At 41.0% G+C, this 23,177-nt stretch overlaps 1 protein-coding gene across 1 annotated transcript; it reads left to right on the top strand.

The window, feature by feature from the left end:
- Window positions 1–15,881: 15,881 nt before the first annotated feature.
- ifnlr1 (interferon lambda receptor 1) lies at window positions 15,882–22,399 on the top strand. Its single transcript, XM_062398393.1, has 7 exons — window positions 15,882–16,165; window positions 17,001–17,127; window positions 17,908–18,080; window positions 18,163–18,347; window positions 18,529–18,670; window positions 19,654–19,784; window positions 20,222–22,399. Exons 1-7 carry the CDS (start codon window positions 16,123–16,125, stop codon window positions 21,173–21,175), a joined length of 1,755 nt encoding a protein of 584 aa, XP_062254377.1. The 5' UTR covers window positions 15,882–16,122; the 3' UTR covers window positions 21,176–22,399.
- Window positions 22,400–23,177: the final 778 nt, after the last annotated feature.

The following is a 23,177-nucleotide window of genomic DNA, read 5'->3' as shown; positions in this document are numbered from 1 at the left end:
ACCTCCTCCTCCACCTCCTCCTCCGCCTCCTCCACCTCCTCCTCTGCCTCCCCCTCCCTTTCTCCAGCACTATCTCTGCACGCCGTCCGTCTTCCTCTGGAGCGTGTCTCATCAGACAACCAGGGCCGGGTCTGGCTTTCCGAGGCAGCCACGGCCAGCAGCCTATCTGCCTGTCACATCTTATCGGAGTTTGGGCCCCTCTTTAAAGGGAGAGGCGGCCGAGCTCCAGTGGAATCGTGACACCGTCTATTCTTGACCATTAAATAATCATTGAAAAGAGAGAGGAAAGTTTTCCCAGTGATCTGTTTCACTATTTCGGGAGAACAACGGTCACTGTTGGACTCCGCAAACTGCACTCGCAGTATCTCTGGGTCATTTACGGGCAGAGCGTTAGATTCTTCTGAGAGTGAAGATAAAGAAAAGACATCTTCTGAATTGAAGCCCTCAGTTCTTAATCAAGTGCCAGTTGTAAACGTTTGTTTTACCCGAGAGTGACTGATGGATGAAACTTCCAGATCACAACAAATCCCCTTGGATTTACTTCTCCATGTTGGATGTTATGCTGGAGGCAGAGTGTCGGCGCTGCAGCTCTCCGAAGCCTAATCAACACTGACGGAGCGCTCGCATGCAGGTGTAGCTTTTACATCGTGGGTCTTGTGGACCAGAGACTGTTTATGAAGATGGACTACATGACAGCTCCCTGAGCGTGAAGCCAAAGTGTCTTGATCTGGTGGCTGGCTGCAGTACAGGTCAGAAACCACTTATCAAAAAAGTGTTTATCTTTTTTCTGTAGTTCTTCTCACAGTGAAGTTTGTTCAAATTTTAATATATCCGATTAGATTTTGTTTGAATTAAATGAGAGTCAATGATTGACGCTGGGTCAGTGAGCGTATCTTCATTTCTGGATGGTAGGAGGAAGTGGAGATCTGTCGTCCATCTTTATTTTCTCTCATAATGTAGCCTGCTGTGATGCTAGCACGCCATGTTAGCTGTTGATCGAATGCTAAAGACAAGAGCACCCAAAAATAAACTCACAACCCAAATGAACATGTACATTTTAAGGTTGATGTCAGCCACATAGGAAACTTGACTGCTTTTCACTACAATGCATGACTTGAGCTATTTGACTTGATTGTAAAGCAGCTTGAATCCCTTTGTCCTGCAGTCCTGGCGATCTATCAGCAACTAATGACATTTCATATTCATATTCATTGATTCACTGGATGTTTCAAAATCTCAAGACTTTGAGAAGAAAATTCAAAGAAATGTCTGTGACGGTTAATTCCTCGTGTTTTATCTTGTGCACCCTTTGTGCGACTTTCTGCCTTGATTGCTTTCCCCACCACGAGGTTACTGAACACATTCTGGTTTGAAAGAAGCCCAAGGTGTGACACAGATTTTAGAGGAACACTGGCACAAAAGATTCTTTGACATTCAGAAATGGGAGTTGACACCTTGTGTTACTTCTAAGGTTTGATAGAGAACGTAAGAACAGAGCATTTCACATTTTGAATGACTTCAGGAAAGAAGTCAAACTTCCCATAGAAATCTTCAGCACTTAGCAAAAAGCCCCTGTTTGCTTATGTCGCTTCTAATAAGTTTGACAGCAGAAAAAGCTGTTAATGCAATGGGTGACAACATCTTCAACACATTTTGTGCAGGGCTGTGCAAGGTCACTGTAACAGCACCCAGACCCAATGCCTTTTTATAATGAATTCAAATTTCTAAGATATATGTATTGGTTACGAGGGAAACAGAAAACCTTGACAGTAAAGGGGAAACTAAAACATTATAATATTTCCAAGAGATGCTGCCCTTTACTTTATCCAGAAGGTTAATGGAATGGGGCGTTATTTAGAGTCGTCTAATCAGGAGTACGACGAGGGGCCAATGGAGACAGATGCTGTAAATCTTTGATTATCTGTGAGTCATGTTATTATTCTCTCTCTCTCTCTCTCTCTCTCTCTCTCTCTCTCGTACTATGGTCGGCCTTTCTTCAAACTCCCCTTGGTTGCTTGGATAGTTCTTTTAATCATCCGTACGTCTGTCTCACTCTTTACAGCTTGTTTTTTGGACCATCGTTGCCTTTTCTCCACAGAAAGTTGACAGTTGAGACGGGAATCCTGCAGATAAATCACCATCCACCCTGAAACCACCGCCGTGTGCCTCCGGTTTGGTACCGACATGTCACAGAAGATGATGATGCTGCCGAACATGATCCTGCTGGCAGTTACATTTGATCCAAACACAATCTCAATATCTAGGTGACAGAATCGCATCAACTGCCTTCCGAGGTCGGTAAGAGACTGAAGTCACAATTTAGAATCTGATTCATGCATATCAGGAAATATGTACTTGAGGATTATAACTTTGCATCTCTGTTACTTACCTCATCATTTCTTCATTCTTATTTCAGGTTTCCATATGACCAGTTATATAATAACCCTATGCAGCCAATCAGAGCAGCAAAACATGTGAAATAGAATAAAGTAAGAGAAAAACTTAACGAGGAAATATACGTTCCAGTTTAATGTCGCCACATCAAACGCACCTTCTATCCTATTAGGCAAATTTAGATTTGTGAATATGGACAAATATAATTAGATTGATTAAACAAAACAGTAGCCTACTGATTTGAAAAGTGCTCTGTGAAGATAAAGTTGAAAGCTTGGTCTAACTTCACAAAATACTAACATTCAAAGGCAAGAGACTCCATGTAGACAAATTGCATGTTTCAGTTTGAACTCTTAATTCAATCGATAAAGATTTCATTCAAACGATTCTAAACTTTTCCTTTTCACTCTCTCAGATTTTCAGATCTAACACATGAAACCCAAAGAAACCAGCTCTCTTCAGGCCGATGGAGCCGGAGCAGTAACAGATCATCGCTGGTGGTCATAGATGTGTTTCTGTCTTCCCTTCAAAGTGAACTCCCGTTGACTTCTCGGCTAATAGTTAGTGCAGTCGCTCTGTTCTCACCCGCAAATTAATCAAATCTTTAGAAAAGGGGGGAAACAGAGTGTGGGTGAGGAGGAGGGGCAGACGCAAGAAGCTGAGAGCGTCTAAAGAAGATAACTGACGAGGAGGGAAGAGAAAAGAAGGATGAAAGAGCAAATAGACAGCAGCTGAAGTGAGATGGAACTCAGCATTTCTCCTTTAATAAGTCCTCAAATCAATCCTCAGATTTGACAGTAACATTATTGAATTTGTCAATACCTGCACAGGACTGTTTAAACTTACTTTACTCGAGGTAGCTCAATAACAATCGGATGAAACTAACTTTAAGGACCTGGGGTTAAAACCTGGGGAAAATGCAGTAGACATTGGATTAAATTGGGTAAAGGGATGGCATTAATAAGAAACACAATAATAATAATAATAATACAGGCTGAATACAGGCAGGTAAAAGTTTACACACACAAACTTCTTCACTAATGACGTCCCCTTGCAGTGAGATACTCACAGTTTCAAACCACGCTGCTGCTGAGTTGACATGTTTGGCCCTGAATTCATCTGCAGGCTGTTGTGTCAACAGATCCTTAGCGGTTGTTTTCCAACCTTTGGCCCAATGTTTCTGCAAATACAGAGTTTAGAACCATTTTTTTTCCAGCCCACAAAAACAAAATGTAGAGTCTAAAATCGAACAAAATATAAGGGATATTGTGTGCATCAGTGGTGTGTTGTCTGCTCTTTAAAATGCAGTCACCACAACATCATTCCTTCAACCAGCTCTGTATCCAAGTGCTTGGCTCATTTACTGACAATTCCTACCAGCCACAAACATCCTGCTGCTATTGTTTTCGTCCTGTGACTCTGTGTGTGTGCGTCAGGATGTCAAAATGTGTCCTGGAGGCATCTACAGCCTCAGTAAATACCACAGAGGAGACATCTTCGGCAGGTGTTTGTGCGTGTGGACAGATTTGTATCATTGTGGGAAAGTTACAACTGTGCAGATTACAGTCATCAAGCTTTACAGGTTTGTAATTGAGGTCTAAATGAGGTTTGAGATAGGTGTGGTTCGACTCAACAGAAACTGAGTTTTAGCGAGTTTGGCAATTATTATTAAGAGGTTGCCTAAACACTTGTGACAATTAAATGTAATTGAGACTCGAGAGTTTACATTAATTACCCATGAACTTTGTTATAAATAACTATGAAACTTGCACTACAAGATATTGAATCGTGTAAATATTTGAATTTCTTAATAAGTCATACATACTCATCTTTTCTGTTTTATTCATTATTTTCCAATATTTCTGTAATCCGACTCTTAATGTGCATCGCGACTGGTGTGATCATCTCAAGATGGTGTCTATGTTGCACAATGTTTTCCAGAGATTGACTCCTTCCTCTTGTAATACACTATGAGACACCTTTTGTCCTGGCTTATATTAAACCTTTATAAAACACTAGATTACATCTTGAACCCTTTATTTTAATTGTTGTGCAACCGTTTCACTCCGTCTCTTCAGTTCCTATCGGTCTCTCTCCTAATCCCAATTTAAAAAGAGAGGCCATCGTCAGTGGGGAAGAAACAGATCACTTCCATTTAACCATCTTCCCTCACCAGCCACTCGGAACCTTTTGTTCTGTTCTGACTCTTCTGTTTAATTTCATTTCAACGCTGACTGATTTTGAAGGTTGGTGTTGTGTGCCTCAAGTCCCCCATGCTGTCAGAATGGGTAAGCAGCTTTCTAAATGTGAGATAAACCCACGGGACTACAGCCACACACAAAATGTCACTACCACGCAGAATAATCCCGGTGCAGAAGGGCTTAGCGGGCGTAGTTTAATTGAGGAGACGATGCTCTGCAAACAAGGACACGCATGCTCCCTCCTGCACAACAAAAAGTTGAGGTGGGGACTCACAGGGCTGTGAAAGGAGAACAACAGCCTGCCTGGTGTGTGTGTGTGTGTGTGTGTGTGTCGAGATCTGAAAACCTGCTGGATTTCAAGCTGTGTCTCAGACTACCCACAACCAGAAGGCAAAACATTGTGGAAAAACGGTCGGTGTAGAACAAGGCAATCGTAGTGATTTACATTTTGTTCTAGTCACAGTGGTAAACCCGGCTTGAAGCTGTGAAATGGAAAAGACAAGCCACTGTAACAGTCGATTTATTTTGTGCAAGGAAATCTCCGTTGTATTGACTTTCACACTTTACTTTTTAATGAAGATAAAGAGAGAGAGAGGTAGTGTGGTGTTGTTCATTCATTTCTTTGACAGGAGTTGGGTCGCTTGATGTTTTGTCTTAGCTTTAGGTCGTCTACGTCACGTCCTTTAGAAAACACAAACAAGTGATCAGTGGCTAAAGACAAAACTGAAAAAACAGACTTCCTGTCAGATGGGATAGAGGAGGACGTTGTTCTTCTTGTCCTGCTCCTGCTTTCAAATATGATTTCTTCAATTTCACTCTTTGTAAAGTAAATTGCTCCGACTCAGCTGAATGTAAATGTACTGCCCTTCTCCTGCCCGACTTCACATTAGAACTTCAAAGCGCTTCGGCTCCGAGTAAATCACTGATTATCAGAGTCGAGCCAATACCCAGCCGACTCGGATGTGAGGGTTTCCATGCCGGCCCTGTCATCGCTGCCCTAACATCCGTGAGTGATGTGGATCAGCCACCTCGGAGAGCTGAGGATGAAACAGGCTGGAGACAGAGTTTACTGCAGGCCCCATGCATCACCTGGGCTGACAACCATTATCCATCATCTTCCCAGGGAGGCAGGCATATTGGACATTTCATACGTAGATAAAAGACTAAATACATCGCAACAGTATAACCCGTTAATGAATGCATTTCCTTTGGCCATGCTGAGAATTTATAATTCATAAACCCTGAAGCCTCGAGCTTTTGTGATTTTCTTTTACTGGGAAAGAAAAGCGTAGCATGTAGCATGTCACATGTTTGCAGGGTCTTGACATTAAGCCAAAACAGCAAAGCACTTTTATTTTTATAAGCTGCTTTCAGATATATCCCCTCAGACACATGATAATCCATTATAAGCCTTTTCTCCAGGGGGGGTCTAGAAAGCAAATTCTAAAATAAGTGAAATGCTCCAAACCTTCTCCAGTCGGCCCCGGGGTGAAGACTCAACCCAAATATCTCAGGCGCACACACGGAGAAAGACATCAACAAGGATTTCAAGATTTCAGAGGATCTCCAGCTGTGCTGTTTACTTGTGAAAAGCAAACTCCAGAGAAAAACTGGACCCAATTTTTGTGATGTTCTCCAGAGTTCATATCTAAATATAGAGTTCATATCTAAATATAGAGTTCATATCTAAATATAGATTTACTTGATGACGTCAGGGTTTTCCTGGTTAAAAACGAGGGGGAGGTGGTTCCACCCTGATCATGTGGCCTCACCTTCAACTGTCTTTTACAAGGAACATGTTTTAAGAGTTCCAGTAATTATATGATTTGAAGTTAAAGTAATTATCAATTAACATGGAATGAGTACATGAAGACATTTTATAAAGGATGTTAAAAGTAAAATTTACGAGAGGCAAAACCACTGCTGCTTTCTGCTTGTGAAAGTACAGTGTAGCTCAACTGTAGGAATCTATGTTATCAATATTATCCCTAAAAAAATAAATTTAATATTTTATTGAGAAGCATGTGACACTGTGGAGGATAAAAAGAATAAATGTGAGCGTTGTGCATCAGGCGCAGTCTGTGTTTTAACCATAGACTGAATGTGTTCTGGGCTCTGGTGCTTTTTCTCCTTCTCTTTTCCCATGAATCAATTTCTGACTCTCAAACTGCTGCTATAAGTGAAAACTGAACAATCGGGCTTGCGGTTGAACAGACAGGTTTTCATGGAGACGGATGAGACATCCTCTCCTCCTCTCTCAATAATCCCAAACCCTCCAGTTGTTTCAGGCCCTGCTTCCCCTCACCTGTCCACCAGGTGTCGCTGGTGAGTATCTGACTGCACCTCATGGACATTAAACAACAAGTAGAATTCGCCTTCATATCGTTTGCCTCTCCTTATCTGAGTATAATCGTTTTACTGCCTTTCAACTGTGCTTCCCTCTCCCAGATCCAGTCTTACACAGGTCATAATCTTACTATTTGATAAAGGTAGTAAAGGTTGTTGCATCGGTGAATATAGGTCATTCCAGACGAATACCACTAATGCCATCTTGTAATTGAATGGCCGATACACTTCCTTGTAGTGTCAACACACACACAGTACTGGGCGGTGCAGCCCTCTGCGCCCCGTGAGCTGCCATTATCGTCTCTGTGATATTTTTACAACGGAAAGCATTCCCACTTTAATGAGGTAAACACAGCCTGGCAGGGTGCTGTCCCCTCATTGTTTAATTCTGGCAGCTTGCACCAGTGATTCGGACTAAACTGGTGTGTCTGTGACGGCCCATGGTCGCGGAGACCAGTTCAACAACATTTTGCATGTGGAATTTGAAGCTAAACAAAACAATGGTGGTTCTCACGATGTACTAATTAACAAATGTTGACTTGAACCATCTGCTGTCAGTCACACAGAAGGAATCTTAATCATGCACCCAGGTCAGGTTTTACTGCATTCTGCAATGACCTGGTTTAAGGAGAAATTAAGTTGGTTCCCAAACTGTGTTTTTTCTAATCTGAGGGATTTCTGACTATGAAAATCCTGTTTTTCTAATCATGGTTCGCAGGGGAGTTAGTTTTCATCTGTGTTTGTTTGTTTATAGCAGAATTACGAAAAAAACTACCGGACGGATTATCACAAAACTCAATGGAAGGTTGTGGTATGAGTAAGAAACCTGTTTTATTGTTTTCTGTAGGATTGCAAGGTAGAGCATTTTTTCAACACTTTCTTTGACTCCTCAGAGAATCACTCATGGATCTTGACATTTATGAGCTGCTAAAATTTTGTTGCAGATCCGAGTAAGAATCTGAAAAATGTTGAGAATCTAACTTTCATGAGGGGAACGCTGGTGTAGGTATGAACTCACTGAGCTGGTTTCTTGTAAAATACTGACAAGAGAAAGAAATGGGCACACGGAACAAACAAGGCTGGAAAGGAATGTTTTATTGTGTAAAAAAATATCCTGTTGCACGAACATTTCAGCTCTGATTTAGTGCCATATGGAGGACCATACATGACATAAGTAAAAATAAATAAATAAATAAATGTATAAATAAATACAGAAATAAATAAATAAATGAATAAATAAAAATGGAAATAAATAAATAAATACAGAAATAAATAAATAAATATGTTAATACCAAAAGAAATGTCAAAAGAAATGTCTTAAATATATTTTAACATTTATTTTTTCCCTGATACATTTCCTTTGCATTTGCAGTGTCCTTATGCTAATGAGAAAGGCGGGCCTAACCGCAGTCTCATGCAGGATTGGTCACAGGAGTGTAATGATCCAGCCCTACTACTTCTGCCTTTCAATGCTGGTGTCCAGTAGCTGTTTGCAGCGTTGAGCCAGTTCACACTTAAAATGAACTAGTTCAAGTTCAGAGGGTTAGTTAAGGTTATTTTTTATTGGGATGATTTAGGTGTCAGTAGTCCTGACTGTGAGCGACACGTCTCGTGTTGTACTGAGCACAATGAGCGAGCCATGAGGAGAAGGAGGAAACAGAAACTCCAGCTCGGTACAAACCACCTGCCGCCTCTGCTCTGAACATGAAGCCGCTGATCTATGAGTAGATGTGACCAGAGAAGCTCTGTGTTTTCACTGTTTCCACTGTTCCACAGAGTCACTAACTGGCTGTTACACGGTGAAGAGCTCAATCTCAGTCACTGCCCGTGTCTCTGAGCGAGTGTGTGACGGAGCGCAGGGGCTGTGTGTGTGTAGCTCAGTTGACCAATCCTGCTCGAGACTGAGGTTAGGCCCGCCTTTCTCATTAGCATAAGGACACTGAAATCGAAAAATAAAAGTTGGAATAAATGTGGAAATAAATAAATAAATATGGAAATAAATGCAGAATTAAATAAATCAATGTCTTAAACTTATTTCCACATTTATTTATTTATTTCCACTTTTATTGCAACTTTTATTTATTTCCACATTTATTTATTTCCACATTTCAGTGTCCTTATGCTAATGAGAAAGGCGGGCCTAACCTCAGTCTCGAGCAGGATTGGTCAACTGAGCTACACACACACAGCCCCTGCGCTCCGTCACACACTCGCTCAGAGACACGGGCAGTGACTGAGATTGAGCTCTTCACCGTGTAACAGCCAGTTAGTGACTCTGTGGAACAGTGGAAACAGTGAAAACACAGAGCTTCTCTGGTCACATCTACTCATAGATCAGCGGCTTCATGTTCAGAGCAGAGGCGGCAGGTGGTTTGTACCGAGCTGGAGTTTCTGTTTCCTCCTTCTCCTCATGGCTCGCTCATTGTGCTCAGTACAACACGAGACGTGTCGCTCACAGTCAGGACTACTGACACCTAAATCATCCCAATAAAAAATAACCTTAACTAACCCTCTGAACTTGAACTAGTTCATTTTAAGTGTGAACTGGCTCAACGCTGCAAACAGCTACTGGACACCAGCATTGAAAGGCAGAAGTAGTAGGGCTGGATCATTACACTCCTGTGACCAATCCTGCATGAGGCTGCGGTTAGGCCCGCCTTTCTCATTAGCATAAGGACACTGCAAATGCAAAGGAAATGTATCAGGGAAAAAATAAATGTTAAAATATATTTAAGACATTTCTTTTGACATTTCTTTTGGTATTAACATATTTATTTATTTATTTCTGTATTTATTTATTTATTTCCATTTTTATTTATTCATTTATTTATTTATTTCTGTATTTATTTATACATTTATTTATTTATTTATTTTTACTTATGTCATGTATGGTCCTCCATAGTGCCAAACCTGTCAATTAGGTTTCATGTTGCCTTATCTTATAACTGGACACCTGAGAGCCGGTCTGAACCGTAGAACAGAGAATAACTGCTGGGCTGCCGGAGGATTCTCATTCAGCCGCTGTCCTCGAAATGCATTAGCGGTAGAATTAAAAAATAAAGCAGGAACAGTAAAATAAGGCTCTTTGAAAATGCAGGATATCTCCTGCCGCAGCCTAAACATTCCATTGACGCATTCCTTCATCATCATTAACGCTGAGCCATTAATCAGTTTCTCCAGTTTTGACCCCCCCTCATAGAATTACAGCTGTAATTTTTTGTGCTATTTGATGGGCCTGGCTAATTGCGTAAGGTGGCGTGAAGTCAGACGTGCACACCACAAATCACATTACCGATCAAGCCGAGGGCGTTCGCCCCGAGACATGTGGAAGAGTTTTACATAAAAAAAGGATTCTTCATTAATTGAATGAAAAGGTCACCAAACCATTACAGAGCCATTAGTGGGCATGTTGTAGAGGATAATCTATTTCATGTTCTACTTGTGCAGATTCTTTATAAATCCTCCCTGTTGAATCTTTATTTAATTGTTAAGATTAATCCGCCATATCAAACAACACTTGGGCTTTTTACTGTATATTTAAAATGTATTAATGCAGAAGCAGAAAGAGCGTGGTTTTATTCTGTATTGTTTAAGGAAGGGCTGGTTGTGCAGTGTTTGAATGAGAGAATATCGGTGTCCACCTTGTCAAGGCTTATCAGCTTGATTTAAATTCCCTGGCTTGTCTTTAAGGAAGTGACCTGTTTATCTGCCAGTGTGCAGCGGCTCACCTGTTTTCTGCTTATCTCAATCAAAGCTGCATTTTCATTTTTTTATCTTGTTCTCATTCTGCCTGTTTGTACACGAAGCAGGTCGACCCACCAGCCCGTCGGTGATGACGTCCCTCAGACGCCGCCGCTGCCGGGAAGAACACCTATAGCTCAGGTTCTCATCAACTTTAATGTAAAAATACTCACTATCAAATGTAGAAATGCTGTGTTAAGTGTCAAAGTGTGATCCGTAAATAAAGTCTCAAAAGGTAAATGAAAGTCTTCAGTGTGGCTGTAAAGATTCAGGTATAGGTGTGTGTATATCTGGGGGTCATGAGATGGTTAAAGGGGGAAAAGCAACAATCAGTTTGGCAACACAAAACATTCAGCTTGTTGTCATTTCATTGACGTACTAGATTGTTTAAAGAATCCAGTTTTACTTTACAGAGAAAGTCACATTTTTTGGTTAAACTGCAAACAGCTCAGACATCTCACTCAAAGACATCTCACTCGGGTAAAGAGAGCGACAAAACCAAACAAATCTGGATCCACCTGTTTCTCCAGATCAGCCCCGAACACTCATTGAAATCTGTGTTTTTCTTCGTCGCACACAAAATTGATATTGATCATTCATAAAAATCCAATGTGTTGTTGTGTTTAGGAAAGGCTGACATTTCAAGACATCATTTGGGAACCATGGGAATTTAGTGAGGGGCATTTTTCAATTATATCTGACATCAATCAGGCGAATTAAATAATAATTGACAGAATAATGAGCAGATTATTAGATACTGCACCAGCCGTACTTTTAACTAAAAACAAAAAGTAGGCAGTTATTAAACGTTAAAAAGTGTTTATGGTTGGATAAAACTGACCTTGAATGCAGGACTTACTGTTTTTTTGATTCAAGGCAATTATTCTCTTTTCACAAACTGCATATATCCTGATTTCCTTTGGATGTTAATGGTTGAACTATACAGAACATAACAGCGATTGGCCCAGTTGGGCATCAGGATCCTACGAACCACCAGCATTGTCTTGCGAAGAAATAAGCAGTGCCTTGTGTAAAATCTGTCACTTTCAATTGTGTTTGTCACACAACAGACACTGATAGATACAAGATTATATTCAGATTTACTGCATCACAATGTTTTACTCCATCTGCCTCGTTCTCCTTCTCCAATAAAAATCTAATTTTCTTTGGATGTTACAGTTTTGAGCCGAGAACACGAGAAAGGAAAATACAGACATTTAACCTGCTACAAAATGAAAAGAGAATATAAAGAATTATTCGTAGCACCTCTGTAAAATGATTCTGCTTCACCACATTTCAAATAGAAATTGATTACACGGCCTCTCCTCACAACCGAGAGCTGATCCCGAGCCAGAATCTGCCCGGTTCCACCTTTGTTTACCGACGTAGATCAAAGCCTTGGCTCCTTCGTTGTGACTCAAACAGGCTGGCAAGGCGAGAGATGCAAGATCCATTTGATTTGCTGTGACAGCGCAAAAAGGATGATTCACTGATGAAGTTCTTGAAGCGCGAGAGCCGGGAGAAGTACATCAAATGTCCCTAGTTTATGTCCAACATCAAAGCCTCTCCTCCTCTCAGGGAAGCCTCCGCTGTGAATTAATTTGGCAACGAGGGGGAAAGGGGAAGGCTCTTGCAAAATATGGAAAATCACTGAGGCGCGACTTCGAAAAACAAGGTGCTGCACTGGAAATGGTGTCAAACTGAGCAGCCAAGCATAGATCTCATTGATTATTGTCTGCTTGCTTGAAAGTGGAATTACTTTGAGCTTAAAAAGGAAGTGTGACACTTTTAGGGCGTCTGTCCATTATCAACTACAAGGTGGTCAATGTTGTTTTTTTTATTATGTTATGAATATCTCTTGAATCACAACATCATGCAATGTCTTTTTCTGTTTTCAAACCTAAGTCGTTGAACCGGTTTTAGTTCTAAAGAATCTGACATTGCGTTGCTCAGAATTCTCTACAGGGTTTTTCTTGGGCTGGTTTTGTAAGCTGGTGCTTTATGCCATTTTAGTTTTATCAGGGTGGATGGGGTCATGTTTATGGCATGTATGAATTTGGTATCAGATAATACAGAATTCATCTGATAAGCTCTTCAATCCATTCATTTGTTGAGGCTGAAATTCACAACAATATTTAGGACAGTAGGAGGCCCTATTGAAATTGTAATGATTATTATTATTATCATTATTATTATTATCATTCAGGCAAATTAATTGTCTTTTTGAGGGCCCTAACATGCTCAAATTCTTACCAAAATTTGCAGAAAGTTAGAAAGTGGTGAAAATGTACGTATTCTGGTGGAATTTTCAATGGGCGTCACAATCTGTCTCAATGGTGCCCCCCCGAGACCACCAGAGCGTGTTCACATTGACCGACTTTCACAAAAATCGATACACAGATGTATCAAGGCCAGAAAAACAAAAAGGTCTCAAGGTGCAATGGGAAAAAACGCAACAGGATGATTGCTATTTTGCATTTAGTGGCCATTTTGGCCATATTCCACATTTTGACTTTGATATACTTGTACCAGGGCATTCATCAGATCAAATTGAAATGAGTGTCATCACAACAAGATGGAGATAAAGTTATTAACAGATAGATTTTTCATCACACGGTGTGACCGTGGCGTGGCGTCAAAGTTTGATAAAATGGGGTGAAATGTCATGATTGACAGCTGAGACTGACTCGTGATAGGTTGAGCATGGTCAATGTCTCTTCTCATCTTAACATACAGTCCGTTTAGCCACTTAACAGCCCAGTACCTCCCAGTTAAATATGTCAAAACCTTTTTATGATTATTCAGCCCTGTGGCACATTGTAATGACACTGGTTACGGTAGAGTAGTCAAACAAGCACCTCATTAAAATAAACCATCGAAGCAATTCACTGGCAGGATGCTCTTGTCTTTAATAAAGTGTCCCTGACCATAACCCACCAAAAACACCTGATGATCACCGAATGTGTACACAAAGATCAGTGCATGCAATATTAGGGAAAATACACAAGATCAATAAGGGGGTTTATTGAGATGACTTGGTTGTTTGATTTGGTAGAGAGAAAAAAATCAATCTGTGCTTCACATATTAGTTTAACAAAGATAAGTTCAGCCTCATGGAACAGAAAACTAGGTGTGGCAGAAGACACACAAACAGTAGATCGTAAACCATTCAACAAATCAGAGTTTTAAACTGAAGTAAAAGTAGCAATAGCAAAGCGTAGTAATACTCACACATTCAAAATATAAATAGGTACTTAAGTAAAATTAGAGAAGATGTTAACAACAAAATATAACAAAGTTGGAATAACATTTATAACTGATGAAGCAAATTATTTTTTTATTTTGTGTTTGAAATGAGGCTGATTTAATCATTTTTATTTACTGCTCATAAATTTGCCTAAGGGGATTGATGAAAGTCTCACTTTGAGTCATATGGCAACATTTCAGAACTTATTTATTTATTATATTTGTGTGATAATATAATAAACTGAATTTCAAAAGTAACTGTACGTACTCAGGTAGAGTACTTGAGTAAAGTTACTTTCACCAGGAAAGGGAAAAAAAATTAAGGAAAAGGAACCTTTCAAGGTTCTGTGACAAACCAAGCGAAGTTATAACAGAATATGTTTTATTTTTTATTCCAACAGGAAGAAACAATATGTGTAGGAACCTGCCGCTGTCCAAAATTAACAGGTACGGATTTTTGCCAGAGGAAAAAAACAACTGCAATGGATTATTTCAATCTGTGTGTTCAGCATCTCTCCTCTGAGGGAAATTAAAAGTGCAGCGAGAGGCCAAGAAACAGGAAGAGTCAACCAAACAATCTCAATCACTTCCCCAAGTTTGGATTTTACAAATTAACTGGCCGAGAGTTTGCATAATTTACGACCCAACCGCTGCCCTGACTGAGCCTCCTCCATTAATATAATTTATCTCACTGGACTAAAGACAGCTGCAGGCTGAGCAAAATTAATGAAAGTATTGTCTTAAAAAGACAAAGTAAAGCAAAAGACAGAAAAACTATCTCCTATTTGTGCTCAAACAGATGATTTAACACTGATGATTATTTCAAATTCCCAGATATCAGACTCCAGCTCCTTCTAAATGGGATATTTGCCCTTTACCAGTGTTTACCCACAGGAGAGTTTACAAAGTTCTTCTGAGTGAAACCAATTAAACATTTAATTTAGTTAAAGATATTGAACTTTACTTTCTCATCCAATACAATACAAGGGAGGAGGTGACCTTGTGGGTGTGTGCAGTATTTTGACACCACCCGGCCAAACAAGCATGAGGTTACTTGGGTTTGGTGACATCCACTTCTGTAGGTGTATATAAAACAAATCTGTTTAAATGTGTAATGGTCCTGATTCTAAAGCGACCCTGATGCAGATTTCAGGTCAGCTCCGACTCACGATCATCTGTCGCTGGATGAGAAACCACTGACGTTAAACTCTCATGTATTACACATGTACAGCCACGACTCTGAACTGCGACAACGGGTCTCTAACTAATACATTTCCTCGATGTATATGCCGTTGCACTTCAGTTGCACATGGGGATAATTTCTAGGCCAAACTGCCTAAGCCCTGATGGAACCATATCACAATGTGTTTAAAACCAGATAACACGTTCCCCTTCATGCGCCAGGTGAGAATGTTGATCCCATCGTGCAACACCTCCTCTAACGCCTCTTCATGATTCAACGATTGATAAACGATTGACAAGCCCTTTATTTTCTGCTTTTTCAATGAGCAATTAATAATAAAACCTCCAAAACAGGTAAGAGAAGATTTATGTCTCTGCAAACTTGTTTGGAAGCATTACTCTCATTCCATAATTAGAGCAACAATGACGTGAATATATGATTTATCCATTTGTTTGTTTAACTCTGTGTGTTGTTTCAGCCCCGCACTGTGCTAAGCAGTCTGGCAGGTACACACCCGAAGACATGACGCCAAGTGCTTTCGCTTTCTGTCCCCTCTCTGCGTGAGTCTCGGTCGTTTACAGTCAGCGACAGAACTGGCAATAAACCTGAAAGGCGAGCGGAGAGGGAGGGAGGAGGGAGGAGGGAGGAGGGAGGAGGAAAAAGGAAGTACAGTCTGGACAAAGAATGCAAAGTGGGTGGAACATAGAGTAGAAAAACAGGAACAATGTGATACCATACTACAAAGTGCACCTGCACACCTGTGTGGAGACACTCCTTCCGCGGGACACATGAGAGATGGTTAAGAAGTGGAGTCAAGAAAAGGCAACGGAGCCCGGACGATGTTTTTTATTTAAAAGTTGTTTTCGACATCGACTCTGGATTTTTTCATGATTTTATCGTTTCTTTCAGTGAGTTTATTATACATTGCTTTTGTTGACAATACGCAACTTAGCGGCGGCTGACACAGACAGGGACTTTGCTATTTTCCGGGGGCCGACGTACCTGACGAAGATGTGGTCTGTGGTCGTCATCATCCTCCTGCTGTTCTGCTACGGTGAGTTCACAGGAAGTAATATGGATATTTGATTGGATGTTGATTACCCACAGTCAAAGTTAATGGGAGAAATAAATAATAACACTGAGGCGATAAAGCCGAGTGATGTGTTTGACGGAGAGTGACTCGCTCTCATCTGAGTTGAAGGAGAGTCGCAGCAACACGACGAGGACTTCGGGTTATAAATGAGAGTGATCAATGAAAAACGCATTTCATTTTAGACTCTGGCTGACGTGATATTGATTAGATCATTGTACTGCTTATAAAAATGCAAATTTTGAATGGACTTCTCCTAGTGTAATTTTGTGGCCTTCACATTTCCATAACTTACCTAGGCTATAACATTATAACTAATATGCTCCAGATTGGTGCACCATGAGCTATGTGGATATGGCTTCACATCCTCTCAAAGTGTTTTATGTATGAATCACTATCGGTACAACCTCTCACACAAAGGGTTGTGCTCCGTACGTCAGCCGTCCTCTTACAAAAGAGAGTACCGACAAGGTGCAGGCTTGAGTCTCAGCCACCAGCAGAAACAAAGTCCATCTTGCATAATCTCCCCTTGGCCCTGGCTCACTGAAAAATGAGTGACTGTGCTTCTCCCATGACTTCAGACGGGGGGGAAATGGGATGAGAGTGGATGCTGCGGCTTGAACGGTTTCACAGTGTGTGCTGTGATTGGAATTCTGGGCTTCCATGTAGATACAGGCGAGATATAACCTGAGTGCTAAAAGCTGTCAAGTACAGAAGAGAGGCCTTCTAGCACAAGCTTAAAACACATAAAGAATACAAATATACCATATTGTTACAAGTGTCATACATTTTTTTTCAGCTTGTCTTTCAACTGGAAATGGAGAAGTGCGTTTTGTCTCGAAGAACTTTCACAATGTTCTCCACTGGGACCCTGTGGCGCCGACCTCTGCAGGGGAACAGGTGCTCTACAGTGTCCAGTACCAGAGGTGAGACCCAAGAGACTGCAACTACTATAACTTTATGTAAATTTTATATTTCACATTTGTGTGTCCATGTACGAATCCACATGAAGACATGGGTCTAAGACGGAAAAATGTGTTGTGTTATTTTGCTGGGTAGATAATTAGCATAAAACAAAGTAGGAGTTGGTCTGTTTACATCGATTGTAGGAATATAACAAGAACAGAGAAAGTGGATCTAAATCTGAAATGGCAGGTTTTTTATTGTATGTTTCAAATTGGAGATAATCAAACCATATGAAACCCTCAAAAGCAACAGTGGATGGATCCCTATAAACAATTACTGAGTTACTCTGCTGTGCAATAGATCCCCACGTGAAAGGAGACATATTCTGCTCATATTCAGGTTCAAAATGTTAATATGTCTTACTCCTTGAAAAGGATTAAATGCTCCTCTTTTTAGCCTCTGTCAAAAACGTTTGATTTTAGCTCCTGTCTCTTTAAATCAACCCAGTCTGCTCTACTTGGTCAGGTCTGTGTCGGGGGGTGTAGCCAGATGTTTTCCCATGGAGGAGAGGAGCTCCCTTTATCTTTTTAACTGTTTAACTTTGCAGACCTTTTTCAAATACAAAAACCTACTTAACACACAAAATAAAAGGAAGAAGCTGAAAAGCATAATAAATCTCCTTTAAAACAATAAATAACAAATGTATATATGTTGTGTAAATGCTGTAACTTTTGAAGACATCAAAATAATTTGTATTTGACTCAGACAATCACAGACTGTTCTCCCTCTGGTCGTTGCAGGTATGCTGGAGAGCAGTTCCAGACGAAACCAGAGTGTCAGAACATCAGCGCTCTGACCTGTGACCTGACTGCGGAAACGCCATCGGTTCCTGACATCCACTACAACGCCAAGGTGCTCGTTAACGGACGCATGATTGGCCGCACCATCGCCAGGTTCAAACCGATAGCAGAGAGTAAGCTACCTTCACTTTCACTTGAGCATTTCACCCGTGTGTGTCTGTTGTAACATGAACTCATCCGTCCTTGTCTCCGTAGCCGCGCTGGGTGCCCCAAACTTGTCCACACACGCAAATGTGTCCTCCCTGTTTGTTAATGTCACTCTGCCCTTGGGGCCAAATGGAGTCTCCGTGGCAGACATCATCAGCAACAGCAAGAGCGGGCCGTCCCAAACTGTCATCGAATATACCTTAAAGATCACAGAGCCAAAGTGGGCTGCGTTGGTGAGTAAATCATTCATCCCCACTTCGTTTTCACTCTTAACTAAAACAATATATCAATAACCATGCAATTATAATGTCAATGCACAAAGGTTGAACAATAACAGTGTTTTAAGATTAAAGCAGCATCTTCAAGAGGACTAAATCAGTCAGTTATCATCCCTATGACCTACTGTGTCTCCAGGTCAGTGAAGGCACCACCGGCCAATTTGTCATCAACCTGAAAAACAACCGAACTAAATACTGCGGCCATGTGGTCTACAAGCCTTTTTCTGAATGGGGCCGCAACTTGAGTGAGGAGGCCTCATTCTGCGTCACGTTACCAGGTGAGAAGAAGTACACAATATATTGATAGGCTCAGGAATACCTCATGAGCAGATATAATATTTGATCATAAAAGGCCGTTACATATGTTTTAGGTACAAAAAGGGAGAACAACTTGCCATTTTTCACAGAATAAAGCAGACGTAGCTTTTAACATTTGCTTTTAAAAACTTTTCTAAACTTTTCACTTAATGCAAGAATGTGCCACTTAACAAAGTGGGAAGCTTTTAAGGACCCACCTGCTGTGGAGGAAATGGCAGAATAAGATATTAGTCATTCACAACTCGTTTTACTTGGAAGTAGTTTATCCTTCATGGAAACAGTTTTGTAACAAAATCACATTTTAGCTGTATTGTCACGTTACAACACATCAAGTCCACCAGTTAAAACTACAAAGAGGAAACAAACACTGCTCCTCACAACAATTACCATATTTCTGCTTATTATTCAGCTCCATTCTTCTAAAAATCATTTCATCAACCCTTGAGTGACAGTAATGAAGAGCCAATCCAGGACAATTTGTTTTCTTATGAGTGCGTGACCAGTGTGTTCTTCCCTCCACTGGTGTTGTTACTCAAATGTGACAAGAGACGGGATTATGCAAAGACTCTTCACAACTCTTCAACCTAATGAATGCAGATGCTGTTATACCTCAAATGTCCTCAATGGATTCATACTAACAGCAATCCCATTCCTGAAGGAGTTATTTCAATTTCAGTTCGCTGCAAATATACGTGTGTTAAATAGTTACTGTCCTAGTAGTAGTAAAATACCCTGGCACATCCAGTAATACAGTGGATTTACCTTTAGCTTAAGTCACAGGGATGTTACAGTTCTTACTCACTGAGAACATGCCTCGACTCGTTTGTTAAAAAGGGACTTTTCTAAACTCACTATTTATAAACGTGCTTGAGGTTATCTGATTTCACACTTGAGTGGTTTCTTCTTTTCCCGGAAATGTGACTCCAACGCTCTTCTCCCTCAGATTACCCAGGGATGCTCTCACCGTGGTTTATCGCCATCGCTGCTCTTCTGGTGGCCGTCGTCACGATGTCCGTCGCGTGGACCTGCAATTATGTGAAGGGTGGAAAGAAAGCCGACATGCCAGGCTCACTGGTAGGACTCAATTCTCTCTTCAGTGGCCTTTGGCGTTTCTGAGTGACAAGAAGGAAACGCTGCTTTACAGGCAATGCAGGCCCTCAGGCTCATTGAGAACTACACACATGTTCAGTGGGGCTGCGAGGCGGCAACAGAAAAGTAATTAAACGTGCTGAACGATGTGGGTGTTGTTCAAGGGGAAGAGACAGAGTAAACACTGACTCATGCTGCTTTAATTAATGATAAAATAACTTGTAGACAGAAGGCGTTTCCTTCAGAACATGCTATTTACATACATTGGCTTTTTCCATTGTGTGAATGTGAAACGTAAATAAGAAGTTTAACGTATCCATTTTTATTATATGGCTGCCACAGAGTAAATATACAGTCTGAAATCGAACCAAGCCTGTTTCCCAGCAGTGATTTCATTTTGATGTTTCTGTCTTTTTTTAAAGGGAACCACATCCGGCACCTCGAAGCATCAAGTACTGCAACCTCCAGACGGCCGAATCATCATCTCTACACCGGTGGTCTGCAGTCCACATGTGTCTTCAGTTAGCCATGTGGGTTACTCACCCCAGGACATGCCCTGCCAGGCCTGGCAAGACAGCACTGGGACATCTGAGGACACTGGTGAACACAGTCCAACCTCAAATCACCAGAGCGGCCAGTCCTCAGGAATCTACGGTTCAGTGGCTGTTCAGATACCTGAGGATGGGAATCCAGGTGTTCAGCAGGTTACCACTGACCACACAGTGATCAGGAACCTACCTTTCAGATCAGAACCCTGGGATAAAGGTGGTTTAAAGTCAATGTCACATGGAGTACCACGATTACCTGATCCGGATGCTTGTGAGATCAATGCCGCCATTCATCTGCACACGGTGCGGGACCCCAACGGACAACTGGTGCTGCCATCGCTTGCTCCTCAGCTACAGAGCTGCACAGGGGACACAGGGAGAACCCCTCTATTATTGTCCCTCATAGACTCTACGGAGGAACGCCCTCTGTTGGCATCACTGCACAGCTTCGACAGCTCGGAGTGGTCGGACTCCGGCTGCGATGACGGCACTTTGAACTCACCAACCCAGCCATACGCCAACAGCCATTATATCGCATCTCACGCACCTGCTCTACATTTGAACCTGCAGTGTCAGGACGCGCCATCCTGTGACGCCATATTCGAATCAGTTTACAAACAAAACTGGCTCCCTGAAATCCTTCATGAAGCTGCGTCCAAAGACATTTGTGGATACACACAGACAAACTATCGCAGGAACTGGACTCCAACCAAAGAGGAGGAGGAGGAGGAGGAGGAGGAGGAGGAAGGTGAAGAAGATGACGACAGGGGAGAGGAGAGATCGAGGCCAATTGTTCTGGGGAGTTGGCTGGTACGACTTCAAGAATAGATCTGTTCTCTATAATCGTAGAGAAAACAATTGGGTCAACAAATGTTGAGTTGTTTTCATTCCAGTAGCCTTAATAACAAAAGAGGGAGGAGACAGTGGATGGGATGGGCACTTAATGACAACATAACTCAGCAGGTAAATGCTTTGGATACTTGTTTGTATGAAGCAGCCAAGTTGCAAGAGTCATAATGTTGTAATGTCCCTTTGTTTTTCTTTTGTTCTTGGGTTTCGGAGTTGAATGATGATCAGAAAAGTCTTCTTTTTGTAGAGTATGTCAGAGTGAAGTTGACCTTTGACTTTATTTTATCCAAATAGTCATTTCTCTGTCATATCTGGAGAATTAATTCTTGAGTTGTATCAAAAAAACAGGACCTTTCAGCACCAAGGCCGGAGGAAAGTCAGGAAAGTTTCACCTTCATGAGAACGTGACCGATGGGCGGACGATGTGAACTCATTACTCCTCTGAAGTACATCTAACAACAGCCCCAACTTTTCAAACTTCACAACGATGACACAACAGAAACTTCTTACAGAAACTTCTTACACTCCCTAAATACACCAACCCTGTCTGGTCACTTAAAAATTACAGAGTGAGCAATCAGCCTTGGATCAGATACTCGCCGAGTCCGTTGAGCTGTTTGAAGGAGAAATAAAATGACTGAACGTTTTAACTAAAATATTCTTATTTCTACACTCGTGGAAACACATGTCAGTATTATAAATAATGTATAAAAAACTAATTAAAATCTGTCCAACAGTACTAAAGTATTGTAATATGAAAACATATATATATATATGTATATTTTTGCGTGACACACAGTTCATGACCTCATTTTGTTTTCCTTATTGTTTGCTGCTCTGTCCTTGTAAGACAAACACAGCATGCAACACTTTTTGAGGAGTTGGGGTCAAGGTGCAGCCACAGTGATAAGAGCTTGGTTTTTAAATGGCCTCACGCAATCTCTTAGGAAACTTGTAAAGTAATAATGTCAGGTGTGTTCGGTGTGGTTGAGTCACACTCTGCACAAAACCTGTATGCTGTGAAGTGTGTGCTTGATGTAAATGACTGAATGCAATTATCAATTACATTTGTTTTATTCTGTGTTTAACAGTTTCGACTTTCTACTGTACCAAATGTTTATGTTGGAAGGTTGGACTTGCATCGAAAGATATTTACAACAATGAGAAAATAACATGTCTTTGCATTTTATATTGAATTATATTAAATAAAATGTTTCTTGTTATATTTCAGTATTCCCTGAATGACTTAAAGCCCTCCTGCTATTGGTGGAATAATACACTCTAACATGTAGAACATATTCAAATGCTGTAATTAAAATGGCAGTGATACTAATACCTACTGTTGACAGTGGAAAAAGAGGTGAGGTGGATTTTCCAAAGAATCCAAAGTGCAGCCCGTTGTCAAGTTGCGAGTGTTTTCAGTCACCGGCTGAAAACCATAAACTTTGTTTGAATGTTTCGGTTTGAATGTTTAGAGGCACAAGACCCAGTTGGTGTAGCGTCATTGTTTCCACTGTTTTTGCCTGGTCCACAGTCTGTTGTAAAATTCATGAGATAATCAATGTATTATTATCTGTAATAACTGATACAGATTACTATTTAGAAACAACACTCAGGTGAACTGCACCTGTAGATTGTGTTTGATAGTGTCGATGTTAGGAGGAGAATTTATCTACCTTTGAATCTGGTTTGAAATAATCCCAAACACACACACACACACACACACACACACACACACACACACACAGACACACACAGGAGATTTTGTATCCAGGCAGGAAGGGGGGTTGACCTTTATGTTACAACTAAGGTGCTTTCCATACTCTTTCCAAACAAGGAAGTGAACGTCTCATTTCATAAACACAGCAGCTATTTGCATCAAGTTGTGGTTTTATGAGGGATAATCCTGGGTGGATCTGTGGCTTAATGTTCAACTGCTACCAGAAACCACAAAGGAATATTTTACACAAAGTGCGACCTG

This window comes from Platichthys flesus, chromosome 11, assembly GCF_949316205.1.
Source record: "Platichthys flesus chromosome 11, fPlaFle2.1, whole genome shotgun sequence".
Taxonomy (NCBI): Eukaryota; Metazoa; Chordata; class Actinopteri; order Pleuronectiformes; family Pleuronectidae; genus Platichthys; species Platichthys flesus.
The sequence above is the reverse complement of the archived record's forward strand: the minus strand, read 5'-3'. Positions and strand labels throughout refer to the sequence as shown.

What these genes read in the sequence shown, in the direction of transcription:
- ifnlr1 (XM_062398393.1), top strand. Translation starts at nt 16,123, where the DNA reads ATGTGGTCTGTGGTCGTCATCATCCTCCTGCTGTTCTGCTACG. An exon ending in CCTCCTGCTGTTCTGCTACG is followed by an intron (nt 16,166 to 17,000) that starts GTGAGTTCACAG and finishes ATTTTTTTTCAG; the next exon opens with CTTGTCTTTCAACTGGAAAT. An exon ending in TACAGTGTCCAGTACCAGAG is followed by an intron (nt 17,128 to 17,907) that starts GTGAGACCCAAG and finishes TGGTCGTTGCAG; the next exon opens with GTATGCTGGAGAGCAGTTCC.